Raw genomic sequence first — 22,587 nt, forward strand, 5'->3', positions numbered from 1 at the left:
TTTTATAAAGTTTCTGATTATTTGTTCTACTTCTGTGAAAAATGTCATGGGTAATTTGATAGGGATCACATAAAATCTATAGATTGCTTTGGGTAGTATGGCCATTTTAACAATATTAATTCTTCCAATCCAAGAGCAGGGGATATCTTTCCATTACTTTGAATCATCTTCAGTTTCCTTTATTAAGGTTTTGTAGTTCTCAGCATATAAGTCTTTTAGCTCCTTGGTGAGGTTCACTCCTAAGTTTCTTTCTTTTTTTTTGAAGCAATTTTAAAAGGGATTGTTTGTTTGCATTCCCGTTCTGTTCTTTCACTGTTACTGTAAAGGAATGCAACTGATTCCTGTATGTTAATCTTGTATACTGTTACCTTGCTAAATTTGTTTTATCAGCTTTTGTGTGGAGTCTTCAGGGTTTTCTACATATAGCATCATATCATTTGTGTATATGACAACTTTACCTCTTCCCTACCAGTTTGAATACCTTTATTTCTTTTTCTTGTCTGATTGTTGTGGCTGAAACTTCCAATACTATGCTGAAGAGAAGTGGTAAGAGTGGGCATCCTTGTCTTGTTTTGGGCAGGAATGTTTTCAGCTTTTCAACGCTGAGTATTACATTCGCTGTGGGTCTGTTGTAAATAGCTTTTATTATGTTGAGATATGTTCCCTCTAGAACCACTTTTGCAAGATACTCATCATCGCTAATTATTAGAGAAATGCAAATCAAAACCACAATGAGGTACCACTTCACACCAGTCAGAGGGGCCACCATTAAAAAGTCTACAAACAACAAATGCTGGAGAGGGTGTGGAGAAAAGGGAACACTCTTATACTGTTGGTGGGAATGTAAATTGGTATGGCCACTATGGAAAACAGTATGGAGGTTCCTCAAAAACTAGAGTTGCCATATGATCCAGCAATCCCACTCCTGGGCATATACCCAGACAAAACTATAATTCGAAAAGCTACATGCACCCTTATGTTCATAGCAGCACTATTTACAATAGCCAAGACGTGGAAGCAACCTAAATGTCCATCAACAGACAAATGGATTAAAAAACGTGGTATATACTGGGTTGGCCAAAAAGTTTGTTCCGTAAGATTTCACAACCCTAAACACACACACACACACACACACACACTGGGGATGGACCTAGAGATTATCATACTAAGTGAAATAAGTCAGAAAGAGAAGGACAAATATCAGATGATATCACTTATATGTGGAATCTAAAATACAACACAAATGAACATAGCTATGAAACAAAAACAGACTCACAGACATAGAGAACAGACTTGTGGTTGCCATGGGGGAGGGATGTGGAGGAGGAAACAATTGGGAGTTTGGAGATTAGTAGATGCAACCCATTATATATAGGATGGATAAATAACAAGGTCCTACTGTACAGCACAAGGAACTATATTCAGTATCCTATGATAAGCCATAATGGAAAAGAATATGAAAAAGAATATGTATATATGTATGGCTGTGTCACTCTGCTACACAGAAAAAATTAACACAACACTGTAAATCAACTATACTTCAGTTGTAAAATATTTTTAAAAGAACAAATACCATACCCAAAACTGAATTCCTCTTCTTCCCCTAAACCTACCACACCCACAGTCTCTCATATCTTTGTCAACAGCAGTTCCATTCCTTCTAGTTATGTGGGCTAAAATCTTTGGAATCATCTTTGCATCCTCTTTCTCTTACACCTTTTATCTATAAGAAAGTTACGTGGGTTCTACTTTTGAATGTATTCATAACCTGATCACCTTTCACCACCCTCCAGTGTCACCACCATCCCTTTCTGGATTATTGCAATAACCTCCTAATGGCCTCCCTCCTTTCATTCTTGTCTCTCTATAGTCCATTTACAACAAAGTAGCCACAGGTTCTTACAAAACCTAAGTAACACCATGTTACATCTCAGATCAGAACTCTTTAACGGAGGGGTCCCCAATCCCCGGGCTGGTACCAGTCCATGGCCTGTTAGGAACCGGGCTGCACAACAGGAGGTGAGTGGCAGGCGAGCAAGCAATGCTTTATCTGTATTTACAGCCGCTCCCCACTGCTCACATTACTGCCTGAGCTCCGCCTCCTGTGATCAGCAGCGGCATTAGATTCTCACAGGAGCACAAACCCTACTGTGAACTGCACACGCGAGGGATCTAGCTTGCGTGCTCCTTATGAGAATCTAATGCCTGATGATCTGAGGGGGAGATGAGGCGGTGATGCTAGCACTGGGGAGCGGCTGCAAATACAGATTATCATTAGCAGAGAGGTTTGACTGCAGAGACCATAATAAATCAATCGCTTGCAGACTCCTATCAAAACCCTATCAGTTACTGGCAAGTGAAAACTAGCTCAGGGCTCGCACTAATTCTGCATTATGGTGAGTTGTATAATTACTTCACTATATATTACAATGTAATAATAACAGTAATAAAGTGCACAATAAACTTAATGCGCTTCAATCATGCCGAAACCATCACCCCACCACCCCCCATCTGTAGAAAAATTATCTTCCACAAGACCAGTCCCTGGGGCTTCCCTGGTGGCGCAGTGGCTGAGAATCTGCCTGCCAATGCAGGGGACACGGGTTCGTGCCCTGGTCTGGGAAGATCCCACATGCCGTGGAGCAACTAGACCCGTGAGCCACAACTACTGAGCCTGCGCATCTGGAGCCTGTGCTCCACAACAAGAGAGGCTGCGACAGTGAGAGGCCCGCACCCCATGATGAAGAGTGGCCCCCGCTCGCCGCAACTAGAGAAAGCCCTCCCACAGAAATGAAGACCCTACACAGCCAAAAATAAAAATATAAATAAATAATTTAAAAAAAAAAAAAAAAAACAGTCCCTGGTGCCAAAAAGGTTGGGGACCGCTGCTCTAATGGCTATCTTTTCACTCAGACTAAAAACTACGTCCTTCCACTGGCTTATACAGCCCTATGTGATTGGCCTCTCATCCTGGCCTCTTCTACTGCACCCCTCCCACCTCCCTTTCTTACTCTGTCCCAGCTGCCCAACACCATCCCCACTTGTTTTCTTGTTAACCACATGATTATAATCTTAATAATATTTAACATTTACTAAGTAATACTTACTATGAATCAGACATTGTTCTAACTGCTTTATATGCATTACCTCATTCAATTCCAACAATTATCTCCCCCACTTTAACGAATGATGAAATTGAGTTACAAAGAGGTTAATTAACCTAAGAGCTTGGTCTGTAAGTGGTGAAGCCAAAATTCAAAAGCACAGGTGGGCAAAGCCCACTGCACAGCCCAAAGTTTACATCTCAATGATGCCCCCCACTTGTTATCCTCACTTAACATTCTTCAGAAATAAGCATAGAATAAACAGAAGATAGAATAAAGGACTAAGAATAGAAAACCTAAAGAACTTGATGTAGGGTTAGAGAGGTGGAAATGCTTAGAAGGAACCAGGACACTTCCTCAAGTATTTTCAAAATTCAGCACATAACTAGTTAAACGGTAAAAGTCAGCACATAACTAGTTATTATGTAGAACAAAATCTGACGCTTAAAACTTACTTTTTCTGTAGTAACAGTCAAGGAAGGAACCAATGCAGGTGATGGTTCTGGTTGCTTCTTGTGTTTTTGTTTGTGTTTGTCCTTTTCTTTATATTTCTAAAAGTGAATAGAAGTAAAATCCAATTTAAATTTAAATCATAACCCACATATACATAATAAAGATGAGATTTCTATATAATTGTGTTTAAGTAATTTACAGTGTTAACAAATATTTGTCAAAAATAACAAAATCACTTCTAACCATGATATTATTTTATATATAAACAATACTAGTAATATACTTATGGCATTACTATATATATTACTATATATTAAAATATATAATAATACTAGTATAACTTATTTTAAGGTGACTTCAGTTCCCTTATCCTTGACCAACATAGAACAATATATAAACAACTAAAGTCTACAATTATTTGCTACTTTTATATCTGACAAACTTTTTCTTCTGTTAAAAACACCAAATACTGTTGCGTACATTTCATAAATAGCACTTTAAAATTTACATAGCACTTTGACATGCACTATCACATCATAATGATGTCGGATTCTCCATCACCATGCATTAAATTCTATGGCCCACAAACTACAAAACAGAGCACAGAAACTCAGGCAAAAAATTCTTTCTGAGGTCTACTCCGAAAATAGATGAATTAGTTATCTCTGCTAAAACTGATGAATTGAAATATAACAAAGAAATTCAATTAATAAGAAATTAATTACATATTAGGAGCCCAACCTTATTTAACGCCAAAAACTTTTAACGAAATCATTCTCAGATGTTTGAATCAGTAGGTAAGAGTCAGTATTGGGTGTGAAGTTTACTACTATTTAGTTAATTCAACTTATTTGCAATAGTTCATAAATTTAAACATTCGGAGAACTTAATCTATTCAAGGCATGAAAGAATAATATCACTGGCCCTGCCCTAAAAGAGATTACATACCAGCAGAACAAAAAGCATAAAAATTAAGGAAAGATGTTTTACTGTAATACCCAAGAGTACTGCCACTCTTGGCTTTTAACTGCTGATTTAATAAGTACATTAGATACCTCTTGACTGCAATGTTAATACTTTAGTAAAAGAAAATGTAAAATAACACAATAATAGTTTTTATTCAGATTTTTTTAGGAAACTTTCTTACTATGAAGATATTTTAACTGTGACAGATCATAAGATCATAAGGACTCATGCCTCCAATTCTTCGTAATAGGATGTCATATACAAATTCTGGAGCCAAGAAGAGCCTTGAGAAGTCTTCTACGTCTTTCACCTTTGCCCCCTTAGATCCCAGTTATCATGTAAAGAGTCTGAATAAGAACAAGATAAACAATCTCTACAATCCTGGAAAGCACACGAGAGTAAATAGTAAAGTATGCATGTGTAAATCTATGAAAATGTGAATGTATGGAAGTCATCATGAAATAACACAGAACTTTGGTCCTTTGTAATACGCCAAGAAATACATCCTGAGATGAGGATTGCAAATGCTCAGTGGGAGAGACTATCAATAGATTATATTCATAATATTGGCCGGTAAAATATGAATCAACACAGTCTAATGACTTTCACACTAAAAAGATAGGCTGGTTTTAACAGAACAATAGAACAAAAGGAAATTCCAGGAAAATATTCAATTAATATAAATATTTAGCATATGACAAAGACAGGATTCCAAATCAGCAAGGAAAGACTGAAATTATTTAATAATAGTACTACAATAACTGGTTAATAATTTAGGGGAAAGTATCTTATACAAAGTAAGACAAAATCCAAATGGATTACTTTAAATAGTTAAATAAAAATTAAAATAATCTAAGAGGTTTAAGAAAATATTTTTTTAAACTTTAAAGAAAAGACTTTTTCTAAGAGTAAAAAACTCACTAAAAAATCAGAAATGGATACCGTATGCTAACTCACATAAATGGAATCTAAAAAAATGGTACTGATGAACCTAGTGGTGGGGCAGAAATAAAGACACAAACATAGAGAACGGACTTGAGGACACAGTGGGGGAAGGGGAAGCTAAGACGAAGTGCGAGAGTAGCATTGACATATATACACTACCAAATGTAAAATAGCTAGCTAGTGGGAAGCTGCTGCATAGTACAGGGAGATCAGCTCAGCACTTTGTGACCACCTAGAGGGGTGGGATAGAGAGGGTGGGAGGGAGTCTCAAGAGGGAGGGGATATGGGGATATATGCATACATACAGCTGATTCACTTTGTTGTACAGCAGAAACTAACACAACATTGTAAAGCAACTATACTCCAATAAGATTAAAAAGAAAATCAGAAATGGAAAAGGCAGTTTTAGCTATTCAAATTTAAAATACTTCTACATCAATTTAAAAACCATTAAAAAGCTAAAAACAAACTGAGAAGTGAGTTAATATGTTCCGTATGTCAGTGCTGTTTAAATTTTTTATAAATCAGTAAGAGAAAATATATGTGCCATAAAACAAGGTACAAAGGGCAATTTATAAAAGAAACAGAGTCATTAAACAACAATAACAAAGAATGTGCAACCCAACTACTAGAGAACTTAATGGTAATATTTTTCTATTACCTAGTGAACAAAATTGTTGGGTTTTTGTTTATAATAAGACCCAGTGTCGCTCAAGTTACAGTGAAATGAGTACTTGCATACATTACTTGCGAGAATGTAAAAATGCAAAGGACCATTTTAAAGGTAAGAGTTAGAAACCATGAATACATTATCTGATCTAGTAATTTCACCTCTAGGAAGTGAACAAAGGTTTAAATACAGTTTATTATGCTACTATTTGCAATGATAAAAAAACCTGAAAACAATCTGAATGTCCAGCGACACAGATGTGGTTAAAAAAATTATTATATAACCATGTAATGGCCACTTCAACAGCATGTTCTGAAGGAATATTTAAAGATTTGGGAAAATGGTTAATATGATATGAATTCTGCTTTAAAATTTTATGCAAGAAGCCAAAGAAATCTGAGAAAGAAGAACAAAGCTGGAGGCATCACAGGCCCTGATTTCAAACTATACTGCAAAACTATGGTAATCCAAATACTATGGTACTAGCACAAAAAGAGACACACAGATCAATGGGACAGAACAGAGAGTCCAGAAATACACCCATGCTTACATGGTCAGTTAATCTATAACAAAGGAGGCCAGAATATGCAGTGAGGAAAAGACAGCCTCTTCAGTAAATGATGCTGTGAAAACTGGACAGCTACATACAAAAGAGTCAAACTGGACTACTTTCTTACACCATATACAAAAACTCAAAATGACTTAAATAGAAGCCCTGAAACCATAAAACCAGAAGAAAACATGGGCAGCATGCTTTTTGAAACTGGTCTTAGCAGAATCTTTCCAGATATGTCTCCTGAGGCAAGGGAAGCAAAAGCAAAAATAAACAAAAGGGACATCAAATTGAGAATGAAAAGTTTTTGCACAGCGAAGGAAGCCAGCAACAAAATGAAAAGGCCACCTACTGAATGGGACAAGATACTTGCAAACAACATATCTGATAAGGGATTAATATCCAAAATACACAAAGAACTCATACAAATCAACATCCAAAAACCAACAACCCAATTAAAAAATAAGCAGAGGGGGGCTTCCCTGGTGGTGCAGTGGTTGAGAGTTCGCCTGCCGATGCAGGGGACACGGGTTCGTGCCCCAGTCCAGGAAGATCCCACATGCTGCAGAGCGGCTGGACCCGTGAGCCATGGCCGCTGAGCCTGCGAGTCCGGAGCCTGTGCTCCACAATGGGAGAGGCCACAACAGTGAGAGGCCCGCGTACCGCAAAATTAAAAAAAATAAATAAGCAGAGGACCTGAATAGACATTTTCCCAAAAAAGACATACAGATGGCCAACAGACACATGAGAAGATGCTCAACATCACTAATCATCAGGGAAATGCAAATCAGAACCACGATGAGATACCACCTCACACCTGTCACAATGGCTATCATCAAAAAGACAACAAATAATAAGTGTTGGCAAGGATGCAGAGAAAAGAGAACCCTTGTGAACTGTCAGTGGGATTGGAAATTAGTGCAGTCACTATGGAAAACAATGTGAAGATTCCTCAAAAAATTAAAAATAGAACTGCCATATGATCCAGCAATTTCATTTCTGGGTATTTACCCAAAGAAAACAAAAACACTAATTCAAAAAGACATATGCACAATGTTCACTGCAGCATTATTTGCAATAGCCAAGATATGGAAGCAATCTAAGTGGCCATCAGTAGATAAATGGATAAAGAAGACAGTGTGTGTGTGTCATATTACTCAGCCATTAAAAAAATAAAATTTTGCCATTTTACATGAATGGATTTAGACAGTATTACACTAAGTTAAATAAGTCAGACTAAGAAAGACAAGTACCATATGACCTTACTTTTATGTGGAATCTAAAAAACAAAACAAACAAACCAAACGAAAACAGACTCAGATGCAAAGAACAAACTGAGCGGGGTAGGAGAGAAAACTTCCAGCTATAAAATAAGTGAGCAAAGGGGCTATAATACACACCATAAAGAATATGGTCAATAACATTGTTAAGAAATTTGTACAGGGACAGATAGTTACTAGACTTATTATGGCAATCATATCATAATGTATGTAAATATCAAATCACTATATAGTACACCTAAAACAAATATAATACTTTACATCAACTATATTATTTCCATAAAAAATAAATTTAAGTGAATAAAATTTTATGCTAAAAGAGAGTACCAACCAGAAGGAAATAAACAAATACTGAATATTTTTATGTAAAACCATAGGTAAGGACAACCAGTGTCACTCCTAAATATATTAGTGTGTATAATTTACAATAAAAATAATCAGAATTGTAGCAATTTGTAATTTACAAATATATATATTATCTCATTTAATCCTTAAAACAGCCCTGTAAGGATCTATTTTTACAGATCACAAAGGAATGGCTTAAACAAGCACAAAATAGACTTTAACCTACACCTCCCAAGAAAGTTAACTGAAACCTTTAAATATATATATATATATATATATATATATATATATATATATATTTAAAGGTTTCAGTTAACTTTCTTGGGAGGTGTAGGTTAAAGTCTATTTTGTGCTTGTTTAAGCCATTCCTTTGTGATCTGTAAAAATAGATCCTTACAGGGCTGTTTTAAGGATTAAATGAGATAATATATATATTTGTAAATTACAAATTGCTACAATTCTGATTATTTTTATTGTAAATTATACACACTAATATATTTAGGAGTGACACTGGTTGTCCTTACCTATGGTTTTACATAAAAATATTCAGTATTTGTTTATTTCCTTCTGGTTGGTACTCTCTTTTAGCATAAAATTTTATTCACTTAAATTTATTTTTTATGGAAATAATATAGTTGATGTAAAGTATTATATTTTGGGAAGATCCCACATGCTGTGGAGCAACTAAGCCCATCCGCCACAACTACTGAGCCCACATGCCACAACTACTGAAGCCCGCGCACCTAGAGCCTGTGTTCCGCAACAAGAGAAGCCACCACAATGAGAAGCCCATGCACTGCAACGAAGAGTAGCCCCTGCTCGCCGCAACTAGAGAAAGTCCACGTGCAGCGATGAAGACCCAACACGGCCAAAAAACAAAAAACAACAAAAAAAGGAAATTTGAAAGAGTAGGGGAAAGAAGAAAAGATATAAAAGAAGGGAGAGAAAATGTTTCCATTTTAAAGTAGCTTTAGCTCCAGAATGAACTACTTTCCATGTAGAAGTTAAGAGACAATACAGGAGTTTTTAACCTAAGTTTAGAGCAAGATAAACAACTAAGAGACATCCAATGTTTCCAGTGTTCAAACTGGAATGGGTAAAGAAATTAACTGTTAAAGGAAAACTAAAGTACAGTACAGTAGAGATAACACCTGAAATAAGTTCATGTCTTCAGACACAGAGAAATCAGATATCTCAGAGTTTGAAAAGTACACATGCAATCACTGAACAACTGGTAGAAATATTGGGGGTAAAAGGAATGCAATATTGGGCTTGAGGTTATTACTTCCCCAGAAAAATTCTAAATTATCAACAAAGATTTGCTCATATGTAGGAAAGAATTTCATCATCACTAAGTGCAAAGAAGAGTTCATCAGGAAGCCCAATATTAGAAATTAAATTTCTAGTAAGGAGAGTGTGTCTAGATTTAATAACTCCTATTGCTTAAAAAATGGTGATTTGAAATCACATCAAATTTTTCCAATGTTAACGATTCAAAATCTAACAAACAAAAACCAGTGAAAACAACAAACCAAACAGCAACCAAAACTGGGGGACTGGCAGAGGCAGATAATAATGCATTAAACAAAAACTGGCAAGCAAGCAGTGAAATAGAAGACTTCAGAAATAGAGGAGAAAATGCCCTGGACTGAACTATAGAATTCAGCTATTAATAATCCTGCTTCCAAAATTAGCTAAAATTCTGAGAATATCACAAAAACCCCTCATTCTGCAGAGAAGCAATCTTTTCTTTTTGTTTTTCTGCCTACTTAATTTGTTCTTTCTCTGCCTAAAGAGTAGTGCAAGCTTCAGGGCAGAAACAAGAAAAACTAGAGGAAGGGAGAGTACTTACTCTTTGGAAGTAAAGGATCTACGCTAGGAGTGAATTATATAAAATCAGAGGGTATTCTTAACTGTATGAGATACCCCCACACAGTTAAGAGATTAAAATCTAGTATAAGACATTTAATAAAAAATTAGAAAAGAAAGCTGAGCCTGAGGTTTTACCAAAAACTGTATACTGCCCCAGCTGAGCTTTTACACTGCATCCTTGCCATTCCCTCTGGCATCAGAAAAAGGCAAAATACTTAAGTCCTCAAACCCTAGTCTCAAAAATGGTGAGAAGAGATTCAAGAAATTACCTAAACTATAGTGGAGCAAATATCTACAAAGAGCCTCACAAAAATGAGCAAGAGGGAAAAAAGTTGCATGGCAAAAAAATCACAGCCAAAAAAGAAACAACATAAAGAGCACAACGTGCATAAGAGAACCAAAAATCTTACCCTACAAATAAATATAACTCAGCATAAAGATATTTCTCAGAATTCCCTGGCGGCGCAGTGGTTAAGAATCCGCCTGCCAATGCAGGGGACATGGGTTCGAGCCCTGGTCTGGGAAGACCCCACATGCCGCAGAGCAACTAGGCCCGTGTGCCACAACTACTGAGCCTGTGCTCTAGAGCTCACAAGCCGCCAGCTACTGAAGCCCGTGCGCCTAGAGCCCAAGCTCCACAACAAGAGAAGGCACCGCAATGAGAAGCCCACGCACTGCAAAGAAGAGTAGCCCCCGCTTGCCACAACTAGAGGAAGCCCACGCACAGCAACAAAGACCCAACATAGCCATAAATAAATAAATACAATTTTTTTAAAAAAATGCAATTTGAAGATGTTTCTCAAAACTGCTTCACGCTAAATAAAACTTCGAACAAAGCACAAGAATGAGATAATGAAACAAAAAAAGGTTAAAAAAAAGGGATTATACAACCGAAGTAATTTAAAAACTAAAACAGAATTAGTAAATAAAATAGAATCAGCAAGAAAAAATATATACATTCTTGAGAATAAAAATACTGCTTAAAAGGGGGCATGAAACAATCCTAGTAATGCAAGTGCAAAATCAGCAGATATTAAAGTGGTTATGTCCAAAAGGGAGGGGATATCTGTATGTGGATGGCTGATTCATTTTGTTGTGTAGTGGAGGCTAACACAACACTGTAAAGCAACCATACTCCAATAAAAATGAAAAAAAAAAAAGAAAGTGGTTAGAGGGAATTCTCTGAGGGTCCAATGGTTAGGACTGGGCACTTTCACTGCTGTGGCCCGGGTTCAATCCCTGGTCAGGGAACTAAGATCCCACAAGCCACGCAGCATGGCCAAGAAAAAAAAGGGGGTGGAGGGTTAGAGTGGAATTAAGAGCTACATAAAACAAGATAATCAAACATAAGTATAACCTGTGTCCCTAAAGTAGAAAATCCAATGAATGGAGAACAGAAGATGTATTCAAACATAAAAGCCCACAAAATAAAAATTGGAAAAAACGCATTCTGAAAAATTCAGTTACAGAATGTTCAATGGCAAGACTTACTGTAGTTAAACTCAGTAGACTGCAAGGGGGTCAGGGGGGTGGGACTGTCCCTGGTCCTCCCCACAGCAATACTCTCCAGGTCCACTGCTTGAATTCTTAAAAGGAAAGAAAGTGTGACCTAATGATATTATATATAGCCAAGATACAATTCAAAAATTAGGACAATAAGGAAATACTTTCCATTATGAACAAACTTAGAATACAGGTCTGCAGAACTTATTCTTGAAAAAAGATACTGAAAAATAAAGTTCTGCCAATTTAAGACATGATATAAAGAACTCACTGGAGAAGCTGTGGTGAAAGGACTGGTATTGACCATCCTACAAATTTAAATTAAATACAGAACAAATGGGACTTCTCTGGTGGTCCAGTGGGTAAGACTCCATGCTCCCAATGCAGGGGACCGGGTTCCATCCCTGGTTGGGGAACTAGATTCCACACACATGCACAACTAAGAGTTTGCATGCCACAACTAAGAGTCTGTATGCCACAACTAAGAGCCCACATGCCACAACTAAAAAAAAAAAGATCCCATGCACCACAACTAAGAAGTCCATGTGCTGCAACTAAGACCCGTCAGAGCGGGACTTCCCTGGTGGTCCAGCGGTTGAGAATCCATCTTGCAAAGTGGGGTACACCAGTTCAATCCTTGGTCGGGGAACTAAGATCCCACATGCCATGGGGCAACTAAGCCTTTACACTGCAAACACTGAGCCTGCATGCCACAACTAATGATGCTGCGTGCCGCAACTAAGATCCAATGCAGGAAAAAAAAAAAAGAAGACCCACCACAGCCAAATAAATAAATAAATATTTTTTTTAAATACAGAAAAAATCCCTAAAACAACTCTGAGGACTGTGTTTACAGAAGAGAATGTCCCAGACCTGAAAAATATAACATAAAGATCTTTGAAAAACAAACAAACTGGAGGGCACAGGAAATGAGAAGAGCATGGGGATGCTGTTAGCCTTTCAAGGCAGGAGCTCAATATAGATTTTGAAGCATGTAGTTAAAACAAAATAGTTTGCCACCAAATAGTAATTACACATAAATCCCCTCCTTGTAGACAAAGTCTGGTTTTCTTTGGCTAATCACCCTCTCACATCCTCAAACTCCAGCCCAGAGGTGAACATGGTATATCTAAGTCAATTTAGATAAATCTACCCTCCCTACCCACTGACTGCCTTAGGTCTGGGATAGATTTAGGTCAGGATAATAAAACAGAAGGGTAAATTTTCTGTGAGATGGCTGGGAATGTTCTCTCTCTTAAAAACGTACTTCCTCCCGGCCTTCAGATGCCTAAGTGTTAGGCCATGACCCTTGGAACAACTGTAATGACCTGACAACTACGCCTAGAAAAGCCAAGAGAACCAAAAGAAAGACAACAATGCCCTGCCATTGTTGAACTGGCTATTGTTAAATTAACTAATCTTAGAAAAGCCTCTGAACATCTTATGCAAAACAATAAATTTCCTACTGCTTTAGAAATATTCTGTTACAGCTAAAAGCATCTGAACTGGAAAGACAATCTTACCTCTCAATGTTTTCTGTTTGTTTTTGTAATCTCTATTATTAAGCTTCAAGGTATAAATTTAAGGAAATAATATCCCTTGTCGTAAGGAAATTTTATATGAAGTTCAATGTTGTCTATTTTGCTTCACTTTCTTTTTCTTCTATATAGCCAAATAAATCTAACTTTAATATTTAAAAATTAACATATTATATCATTTTAATATTTTTTATTGCTCTAACTACCCTTTTTAAAATCTATTTTCCATCTATATATAAAAATCAGGATTATATAGCTATCTCTATATAAAAATTTACTTAGTAGTAATAATGGCTATTTCTGGATGGTGGATTCTGGAGTGGGTCTTTTTTTTTTTTTTTTTTTAATTAACTTGCCTTTTTTTAAATGCTTTGCCTTGTTCGAATATTTTTTTTTTTGCGGTACGCGGGCCTCTCACTGTTGTGGCCTCTCCTGTTGCGGACGGACACACAGGCTCAGCGGCCATGGCTCACGGGACCAGCCGCTCCGCAGCATGTGGGATCTTCCTGGACTGGGGCACGAACCCATGTCCCCTGCAACGGCAGGCGGACTCTCAACCACTGCGCCACCAGGGAAGCCCTGAATTTTTTTAAATAATTACATATGGCTTAACAAAAAGAATGGGCTAAAATGAGGTAGAGACAGCTAGCTATTCACCAAACCCATTTCCTTTTCTTACTCAGAGTATAACTAGACATTTCCCAGTTTCCTTTTGCAGTTCAATGTGGCATTCAACTGGGCTGAAGTCAAACGCAATCTGAATGAAAAACGACGTGTGCTGCCTCTAGGCCTGGTCCTTCATAGCCCCAAGTATTGAGTGTCCATGCTCCTTCCTCTTCCAGAGATTAATGCAAGTGAACACGGCAGCCACCAAGGAACAATGAAAAGAAGGCCAAGTCACAAGGTGGAAGGAACTTAAATTCCTGATTCATGCCTTATAAGAAAGAAAGCTGTCTGCAACATCCATTCTGGACTTAGCTGTGAATGAAAAATAAACATTGTATTAATCCTCATAATCTGAAGATTGTCATGTGTTAGGAGAAAGTTCTTACATGAGTCTCTACTGTTTCTGTATGTCTTGAGAATGAGGCAATGACTTGCCCGTCATTCTGAACTATCTTTTCAAGGTTGTTCATATAATGATCAGACTTAGAAAACAGAATGTGTACCTTAGGAGCAAAGGGCAGCCACACTTACTCTCTATTACAAAAGATTCAGGTGCCCTAAGATCACCTCTACTGCAATGCAAAAGACTGCATGAGCAGATGTCATCTGGTCCTCTTTGCATTACCCTACGGAAACTGGATCTTGGGGGAGCAGTGCAGAAACACTGATACTCTGGCTACTTCTACTGCTTTAAGTCATAAACTATACTTCATCTCTGACCCAGAATTTTCTTGTCTCCTAACTAGTTACCTTATAAGTAGAGTAAAATCACAGACCTCTTTCAAAGTTCTTGACAGTCTGGTAATAGGAATGTGATGCTGTTAGAGACATGGCTTTCTGGAAGAGGAAGAATAAGGGCCTCAAGGGCCAATTAATGGGATTTGAGGGAAGTCTGTGGGAATGACTAACAAACATATTGAGCAAATCGTATGGTCAATCAAGTAGTAAATGGTCCTTCATTTTACTGCCTGATAATGAGGAAGAACTGAGAAGGTGGCTGTTAAAACCTCCTCCAGGTTACAAGGATATATTGTACAACACAGGGAATATAGCCAATATTTTATAACTATAAATAGAGTATAAACTTTAAAAATTGTAAATCACTATACGTACACCTGCAACATATATAATTTTGTACATCAACTATACTTCAATTAAAAAACAAAAAAACCTTCAGGTAGGACGATTTCCTCACCAATCTGGCAGTTGGCTTCAGTTCCATCCTACCATAATAGTAACTAGTGAACAGAAAGTTCTAACCCTTTTCAGATAACATCCTGGAGAATTTGGAGACAGCAGAGACACAAATTTTTATGGTTCTGTCACACAGAGTTACCCAGATTACTATCTTACCAGGACCTATGGAAGAAAAAGGCACCAGCATCAGTGGAAAGATTCACAGTGGGAAGAAGGAAGCTAATACTCTCTACTTTCAGAGCCCCACAATCCTCATTATGCACTTGAGCTACAAGTTTTGTGACTGATGATTTTGCTCATTTGAGACTCTGGCAAAAAGCCTCTACCCAGAGGCTCCCATTGGGGTTCTAGATTTGTTGCCTCCCTGACACAGCTATCAGGGGCACCCCTTTTTGAAAAGTAGCTATTAGCTTGCCAGTGGGCTCTTGTCAAAACTAGACCCACAGAACAATGTGACTCTCCAGCCTATGATGTCTAATATTAAGTCAGGCTTAATGACTAACAATGTGGCAAGGGCCCAAAATTCCTCACTTGTCAAATGGAAATGGTATATTCAAGAACACAACTGCCCTGGTCCCATCAGCATCTCAGCTTTGTATTTAAAATGTGACAGCTACCTCTGTTGTCACCTGATGCAAAGCTGTTGGCTTAATGTGGACCTCAATTCATAGAGCTTCCCTTCAACACTGAGCTTGGTTCACTGACTAGTTCAACTAAACCGAAACCAAATGGTATGTGGTATGCACTGGGTTGAAGCAGCTATTCAGCCTCAGTACCTGCTAAACTGATCCAAAAATACATGTCATCACTGCACTAGGAGGCAGAATTCAAGCCATTCTCACAGCACCAGACAACACTTCTGTGGAAGGTAAAATAATAGTACTGAAAGATGTCTAAACCCTAACCCTCAGAATCTGTAAATATGTTACCTTACATGGCAAAAGGCACTTTGCATATATAAGTATATTTACTTATCCTGGATTATCCAGCAGGCCCAATGCAATCACAGGGATCCTTAAAGTGAAAAACGGAGGCAAAAGAAGAGAGTCAATGGAAGATATGACTACGGAAGACTGATCAGAGAGCTGCAACGTTGCTGGCTTTAAAGAGACGAAGTGGGCCATGAAGCAAGGGATGTGGGCATACTCTAGAAGCTGAAAAAGTTAAGGAAACAAACTATGTAATCACACAAAGGAATGAATAATAAATTATTTAATGCTCACTTTAACTTCTCTCTGCCTGCTTAACAAGTATATCCATTTTGCAACATTAAATACTAAATCGTTTTCTTCTTCCATGGATAAAAGTCCATCCCTTCTCAACGTCTCATCAGAGATTATCCCTTTTCATGACCTCAGCAGACCCCTCTTACTCCATTAACATCCTGTGCTCCAGTTTCATATTCCCATAAATGTATATGTAACTACTACAGTATAGTCAATGCAACTAAAACTATAAATCCTCCCAAATCAGTTCTTAATTACTCAAAAGTTGTCAATAATACTACCTTTATTTCATTACCCCCATACTTAAAACTCTGGGTTTGTTTAAAAAGCAAGCATTTCACATGGTTTCACTGTGTTCAAGAAACCATATTTTTAGGCACTGTGTAAAAAACAGTAAAGTACAAAAGATACGGATCAGTTTTGAAACACAATATAGGGAATTCCCTGGTGGTCCAGTGGTTAGGACTCTGAGCTTCCACTGCAAGGGGCATGGGCTTGATCCCTGGTCAGGGAACTATCCCCCAAATGCCACACAGCACAGCCAAAAACAAAAAACAAAACAAAACACAATGTAGCCTGGCAGTTAGACATATACTAATGACAACTAGTAGTAAAAAAGTGAAATGAAAACATAAGAAAATTGTGTAAAAGATATCCAAAGCAAGAGATACAGCGTGAGTCACACAAGACAAAGTCTAGCTTCATGAGAAAGCCAGAACTAAGTGCTGGACTTGAACTGAGATGGAAGAAAGAAAAGAGGAAAATGAAAGCTGAAGAGCATCATTATTTGACAAAAAAAGAATAACTGGAGCACACAGAATGATGTTTAAAAAAAAAAACCAAACCAAAGCTTGTTTGGAGGCAATGGGTAGAATATGATTCAAACAAATTGTTTTTCCCTTCTGTTACGTGTAATGCGCCAATACCTCAGTCCAAGCAAAGCCTCATCACTTAAGTCTTTCTGACAACTCTGCGTTTTTACTATCAAATCAATCTCCTTATTTTACAATATTAATCATAATTTACAACTCTTAAAATAGTAATAATTTCACTTATTTGAATCAAATATACATCTAGCCTAACCCATCTGAAACTCCAGTCTCACACTTCTAACTGCCTTTAAAATGTTTCCCATTCCACCAGACCTAATGTGACTAAAATCAGAATTATCAGTTCCTCCTTTTTATAATGTTTACTCATTATAATGAGTAATTATAACGTTTACTTTTTCCTCAAGGCCCTACTTGTACTTATGGTGGTAGCGTGTCCCCTAGTGAAGACAGCCTCTAACCATCTATCACTTACAATGCACTCTTCCCCTTGCCCTACTACTACCAATCAGATCCTGGGCCTTATAGATTTTATTGCTTCAGTGCCTTGAATATCATTTCCCATATCTTTCCATTCATATAAACTCAGTTTAGACTTCATTACTTTTAATCTGATTCAGGCTAATGTGCTTAAGCAACATAATATAGTGGTTAAAGAGCATGGACTCGGGAGCCTGACTATGTGGGTTCACATTTGGCTCTATCTTATTCACTATTAGCTTGTGCACGCTGTTAAACTTCTATGGCATAGTTTTCATATCTGTGAAAAATAATATTAATTGTACTTATCGCATAAGTTTGTTGTTGGAGATTCTATGAGTTAATAATACATGTAAAGTACCTAGAACAATGTCTAACATACAGTAAATGTTAATTATCGCTGCTTGGTTGTCATTGTGGTTGTCATCATCATCATTCTACAAACTGGTCTCCTTATTTCAATTACTTATTAAGTAAAATTATTTATTCAGTACACAAATGCTGATAATACAAATGTAAATAGGACAAAAATTTATGGTGAAATTCCATTGTTTCAATGGGGAAGACAAATACATAAAACTTAGATAAATGTTATAAACAGAACTATCAGTCATCATAGTAGTTCACAAATTCTGTCCCCTCATACAAAACTGGGTGAATAATCTTCCTCATACCACTATTAAATGCAAACTCCTCTTACTGAAATTGTCATAAATGGCCCCAACCTATATTTTCATGCTTATCATTCTTATTCCCCTACCCCATGTTTTCAACAAACTGAACCTTCTCCATGTTCAAAATACTATGAAGTTTCTAGCTTTTGTACTCTGAAGATATTGTTCATGTAACTGAGAACACTGTCCTCTCATATCTCCTTAAGAAAAATCAATGACAACATTCAAAACGTTTCTAAAATAACACTGCTTTCATTTAGCATTTCCTACTGCCTCACAGGAAACTTCTGCCAAATTTCCACAAGGACTTTATTTTCTTCTCACTGGACCAATCTCGCTCTGACTCACGTGTATTTTTTTTTTTAATTTTTTTTTGAAGATGTTGGGGGTATAAGTTTATTAATTAATTAATTAATTTTTGCTGCGTTGGGTCTTAGTTTCTGTGTGAGGGCTTTCTCTAGTTGTGGCAAGCGGGGGCCACTCCTCATCGCGGTGTGCAGGCCTCTATCTATCGCGGCCTCTCTTGTTGCGGAGCACAGGCTCCAGACGCGCAGGCTCAGTAGCCGCGGCTCACGGGCCCAGCTGCTCCGCGGCATGTGGGACCCTCCCAGACCGGGGCTCGAACCCGCGCCCCCCGCACCAGCAGGTGGACTCTCAACCACTGCGGCACCAGGGAAGCCCCTCACGTGTATATTTATTTTAACCATTCAGCCTAACGTAAGCTAGCAGTACTCAATTTCAGAAACCACTACCACTTCACATTTCTTTTTAAAAAATTCAGCTGTGGTTATATATGACAATTAAGGTTTGAAAAAAAAAATAGGCCTACACAACAATTTATTCAGTAAAAACATCATTGAGTGATTGATTTTACCACACAGAATCATAATAGGTAACTATCCTCTAAGCAGAGTCACCTAATAATTCATCAATTAAGAATAAATTATTATTGGGGACTTCCTTGGTGGTCCAGTGGTTAAGAATCTTCCTTCCAATGCAGAGGATGCAGGTTGGATCCCTGGTCAGGGAACTAAGATCCCATATGCCACAGGGCAGCTAAGCCCAGGCGATGCAACTACTGAGCCCATGCCCTCTAGAGCCCACGTGCCACAACTAAAATCCAACACAGCCAAATAAATAAACAAATATTTTTAAAAAGAATAAATTATTATTATGCCCGTTATTTTTTTATCACAAAAACTTTCCAGTCTATTGGTTACCTGGAAGACTTAGTACAAAGTAATTCCTTACCTATTAGTGGTTGAACCTAAAGCTTTTTAGTGCCCATGTGATTCCCACATTTACTTCATGATGAAGTAAACAAAACAAGAAACTGAATAAAAACACATCATAATTTAAACAAAGTAACACTAATATTTATCCAGAAACCGTAAACACGAACCAGGCTCTCACTATTTTCTAAAGCCATGCTTCCAGTATGGTATCTACTTGCCACATGTGGCTATTTAACTTACTTAACTGTGGTCTAGTCTAGAACTTCACAATAAATCAATAAAAATTTACATTTGAATGTACTCCTCTCACTTTTCCTCTAATGTAACTATGAGACAAAGTTTATTTAACAATAATCAGCCCCAAGAAAATAAACAAAGAGCTGAAGACCAAATAACTTATCATAATGAAGGAACAAAACTACCACTGAGAAAAGCAAAAACAAAAAATAAATGTTGGCAAGGATGTGGAGAAACTGGAACCCTGTTGGTAGAAATGTAAAATGGTACAGCTGCTATGGAAAATAGTATAGTGGCTCCTCAAAAAATTAAACACAGAATCACCATGTGATCCAGCAATTCCACTTCTGGATATATACCCAAAAGAGCTGAAAGCAGAAGCTTGAAGAGATATTGTATACCCACCCATGTTCACAGCAGCATTATTCATTCGCAACAGCTAGAATGTGGAAGCAACCCAAGTCTCCATCAACAAATAAATGAATAAGCAAAATGTGGCATGTACATATAACAGAATATTCCACTTATAAGAGGAATCTAGAGTAGTCAAATTCCTAAAAGCACAAAGTAGAATAGTGGCTGCCAGGGGTTTGAGGGGGGAGTTGGGGGCGGGGGGGCGTGTGAGTTACTGCTTACTGGTTGCAGAGTTTCCGTTCTGCAAGATGAAAAGAGTTCTGCAGATGGATGGTGGTGATGCATGCACAGCAATATAAATGTATTTAATGCCACTGAACTGCACATTTTAAAATGGTTTAAACAGTAAATCTTATGTATATTCTACCACTTTAAAAATTAGGAGTGGGCTTCCCTGGTGGCGCAGTGGTTGAGAGTCCGCCTGCCGATGCAGGGAACACGGGTTCGTGCCCCGGTCCGGGAAGATCCCACATGCCGCAGAGCGGCTGGGCCCATGAGCCATGGCCGCTGAGCCTGCGCGTCCGGAGCCTGTGCTCCGCAACGGGAGAGGCCACAACAGTGAGAGGCCCGCGTACCGCAAAAAAAAAAAAAAAAAAAAATTAGGAGTGATAACTACTACAGACAGAGAGAAGCCTAGGGCCCTTGTCATTACCACTATCATTAACGAATTGAAACAAGCTCACACAGAGAAGTTTAAGTAGTTGGAGAGCTGCCCCAAACTGTTTATATAATACATTCTGTCTATACACTGTTTACTTTTTCTTCATCCATTCCCCCACTTAATTGAAATGCTACAACTAAGACTGAGATTATTTTTTCAGTTTAAAAATAGAGAATAGCAGGGGCTTTTCCCTGGTGGCGCAGTGGTTAAGAATCCGCCTGCCAATGCAGGAGACACGGGTTCGAGCCCTGGTCCAGGAAGATCCCACATGCCGCGGAGCAACTAAGCCCGTGTGCCACAACTGAGCCCGCGTGCCACAACTACTGAAGCCTGCACCCCTAGAGCCCGTGCTCCGCAATAAGAGAAGCCACAGCAATGAGAAGCCCACACAAGGGAGAGTAGCCCCCTCTCGCCACAACTAGAGAAAGCCTGTGCACAGCAACAAAGACCCAACGCAGCCAAAAATAAATAAATGAAATGAATAAATTTATTTTTAAAAAAATAGGGAATATCAGAAACAAACCAAACAAAACAACATCACTTGCTTTTAAAATACAACTGTTATGTCACAAAGTATTTGGTAAAACAGTACTGTAAAAGTACTTTGCACTACTACTACCTCAAACAAAGTAACTGATATAAGATTAACATATAAAAGTCAATAGTCTTTATAAACAGACAATAAAAGAAGATACAGTAATAGTGAAACCCCTTTTAAAATAACAAGAAAGGGCTTCCCTGGTGGCACAGTAGTTAAGAATCCACCTGCCAATGCAGGGGACATGGGTTCGAGACCTGATCCGGGAAGATCCCACATGCCACAGAGCAGCTAAGCCCATGTGCCACAACTACTGAGCCCATGTGCCACAACTACTGAAGCCCATGTGCCTAGAGCCCATGCTCCGCAACAAGAGAAGCCACCACAATGAGAAGTCCACACACCACAACAAACAGTAGCCCCAGCTCGCCACAACCAGAGAAAAGCCCACGTGCAGCAACAAAGACCCAACTCAGCTAAAAATAAAATAAATAAAATAAATAAATAATAAAATAACAAGAAAGAAATTAACAAAGGAAAGATGGTGGCAACAGAGTAGTTTCTCAATCTCTCTGAATCCCCATATAAAAACAGACAATTTAGGAAAACCAAAAATCCATGGAATAACATTTTACAACAAAATCAAGTGTCAAAGCACTTCCATCAACCCCAAAATACAAACAGAGTGGAACAAAGAACTACAAGATCTGCATGGTAACAGCATTTGTGAGCGGAGAAGGAAACCACAAGAAAACCACAAAATCACCAACGGTATCCACTGCAAAGCACTAAGGGCTAATTTGAGGACAGCAGCTGAAACAAGAAAGGGTTTTGCAATGGCCAATACCAGATAAATGCAAGCAGCCTCCTGTAAGAAGGGCTAAAGTGGGGTCTCAATTAACCTTCCAGGTAAGGGTCCATTCTAGGACAGGGACTTACTCCAAAGAAAAATGGTTTCTAAGTACCATCCCCACTGAAAGAATATGATACAATGATAGCAAAAAAAAAAAAAAAGGTTATGATGCACTGTGAACAATACACCACTTATGTGGTATTTCTACCAAGTATGCTTAACATAAATCTAATCAAAAGGAAATGAAAAAGACAAATCCCAGTTGAGGGACATGCTGCAAAACAACTAGCATAGAACCTTCAAAAATGTCAGCATTGCAAAAGGTAGAAATGCCTGTGGACTAAAGA

The 22,587-nt window shown here is 38.0% G+C and overlaps 1 protein-coding gene across 1 annotated transcript in view; it reads right to left on the minus strand.

Annotated features, from left to right (window-relative positions):
• MLLT10 (MLLT10 histone lysine methyltransferase DOT1L cofactor) overlaps positions 1-22,587 on the minus strand; it is a 206,377-nt gene that overhangs the window by 105,585 nt on the left and 78,205 nt on the right. The window contains exon 7 of the mRNA XM_007454170.1: positions 3,560-3,655. Coding sequence (XP_007454232.1) covers positions 3,560-3,655 — 96 coding nt within the window. The remainder of the gene's footprint in view (positions 1-3,559; positions 3,656-22,587) is intronic.

The sequence above is a fragment of the Lipotes vexillifer genome, unplaced genomic scaffold, assembly GCF_000442215.2.
Source record: "Lipotes vexillifer unplaced genomic scaffold, Lipotes_vexillifer_v1.1 scaffold316, whole genome shotgun sequence".
In the NCBI taxonomy this organism is placed as follows: Eukaryota; Metazoa; Chordata; class Mammalia; order Artiodactyla; family Lipotidae; genus Lipotes; species Lipotes vexillifer.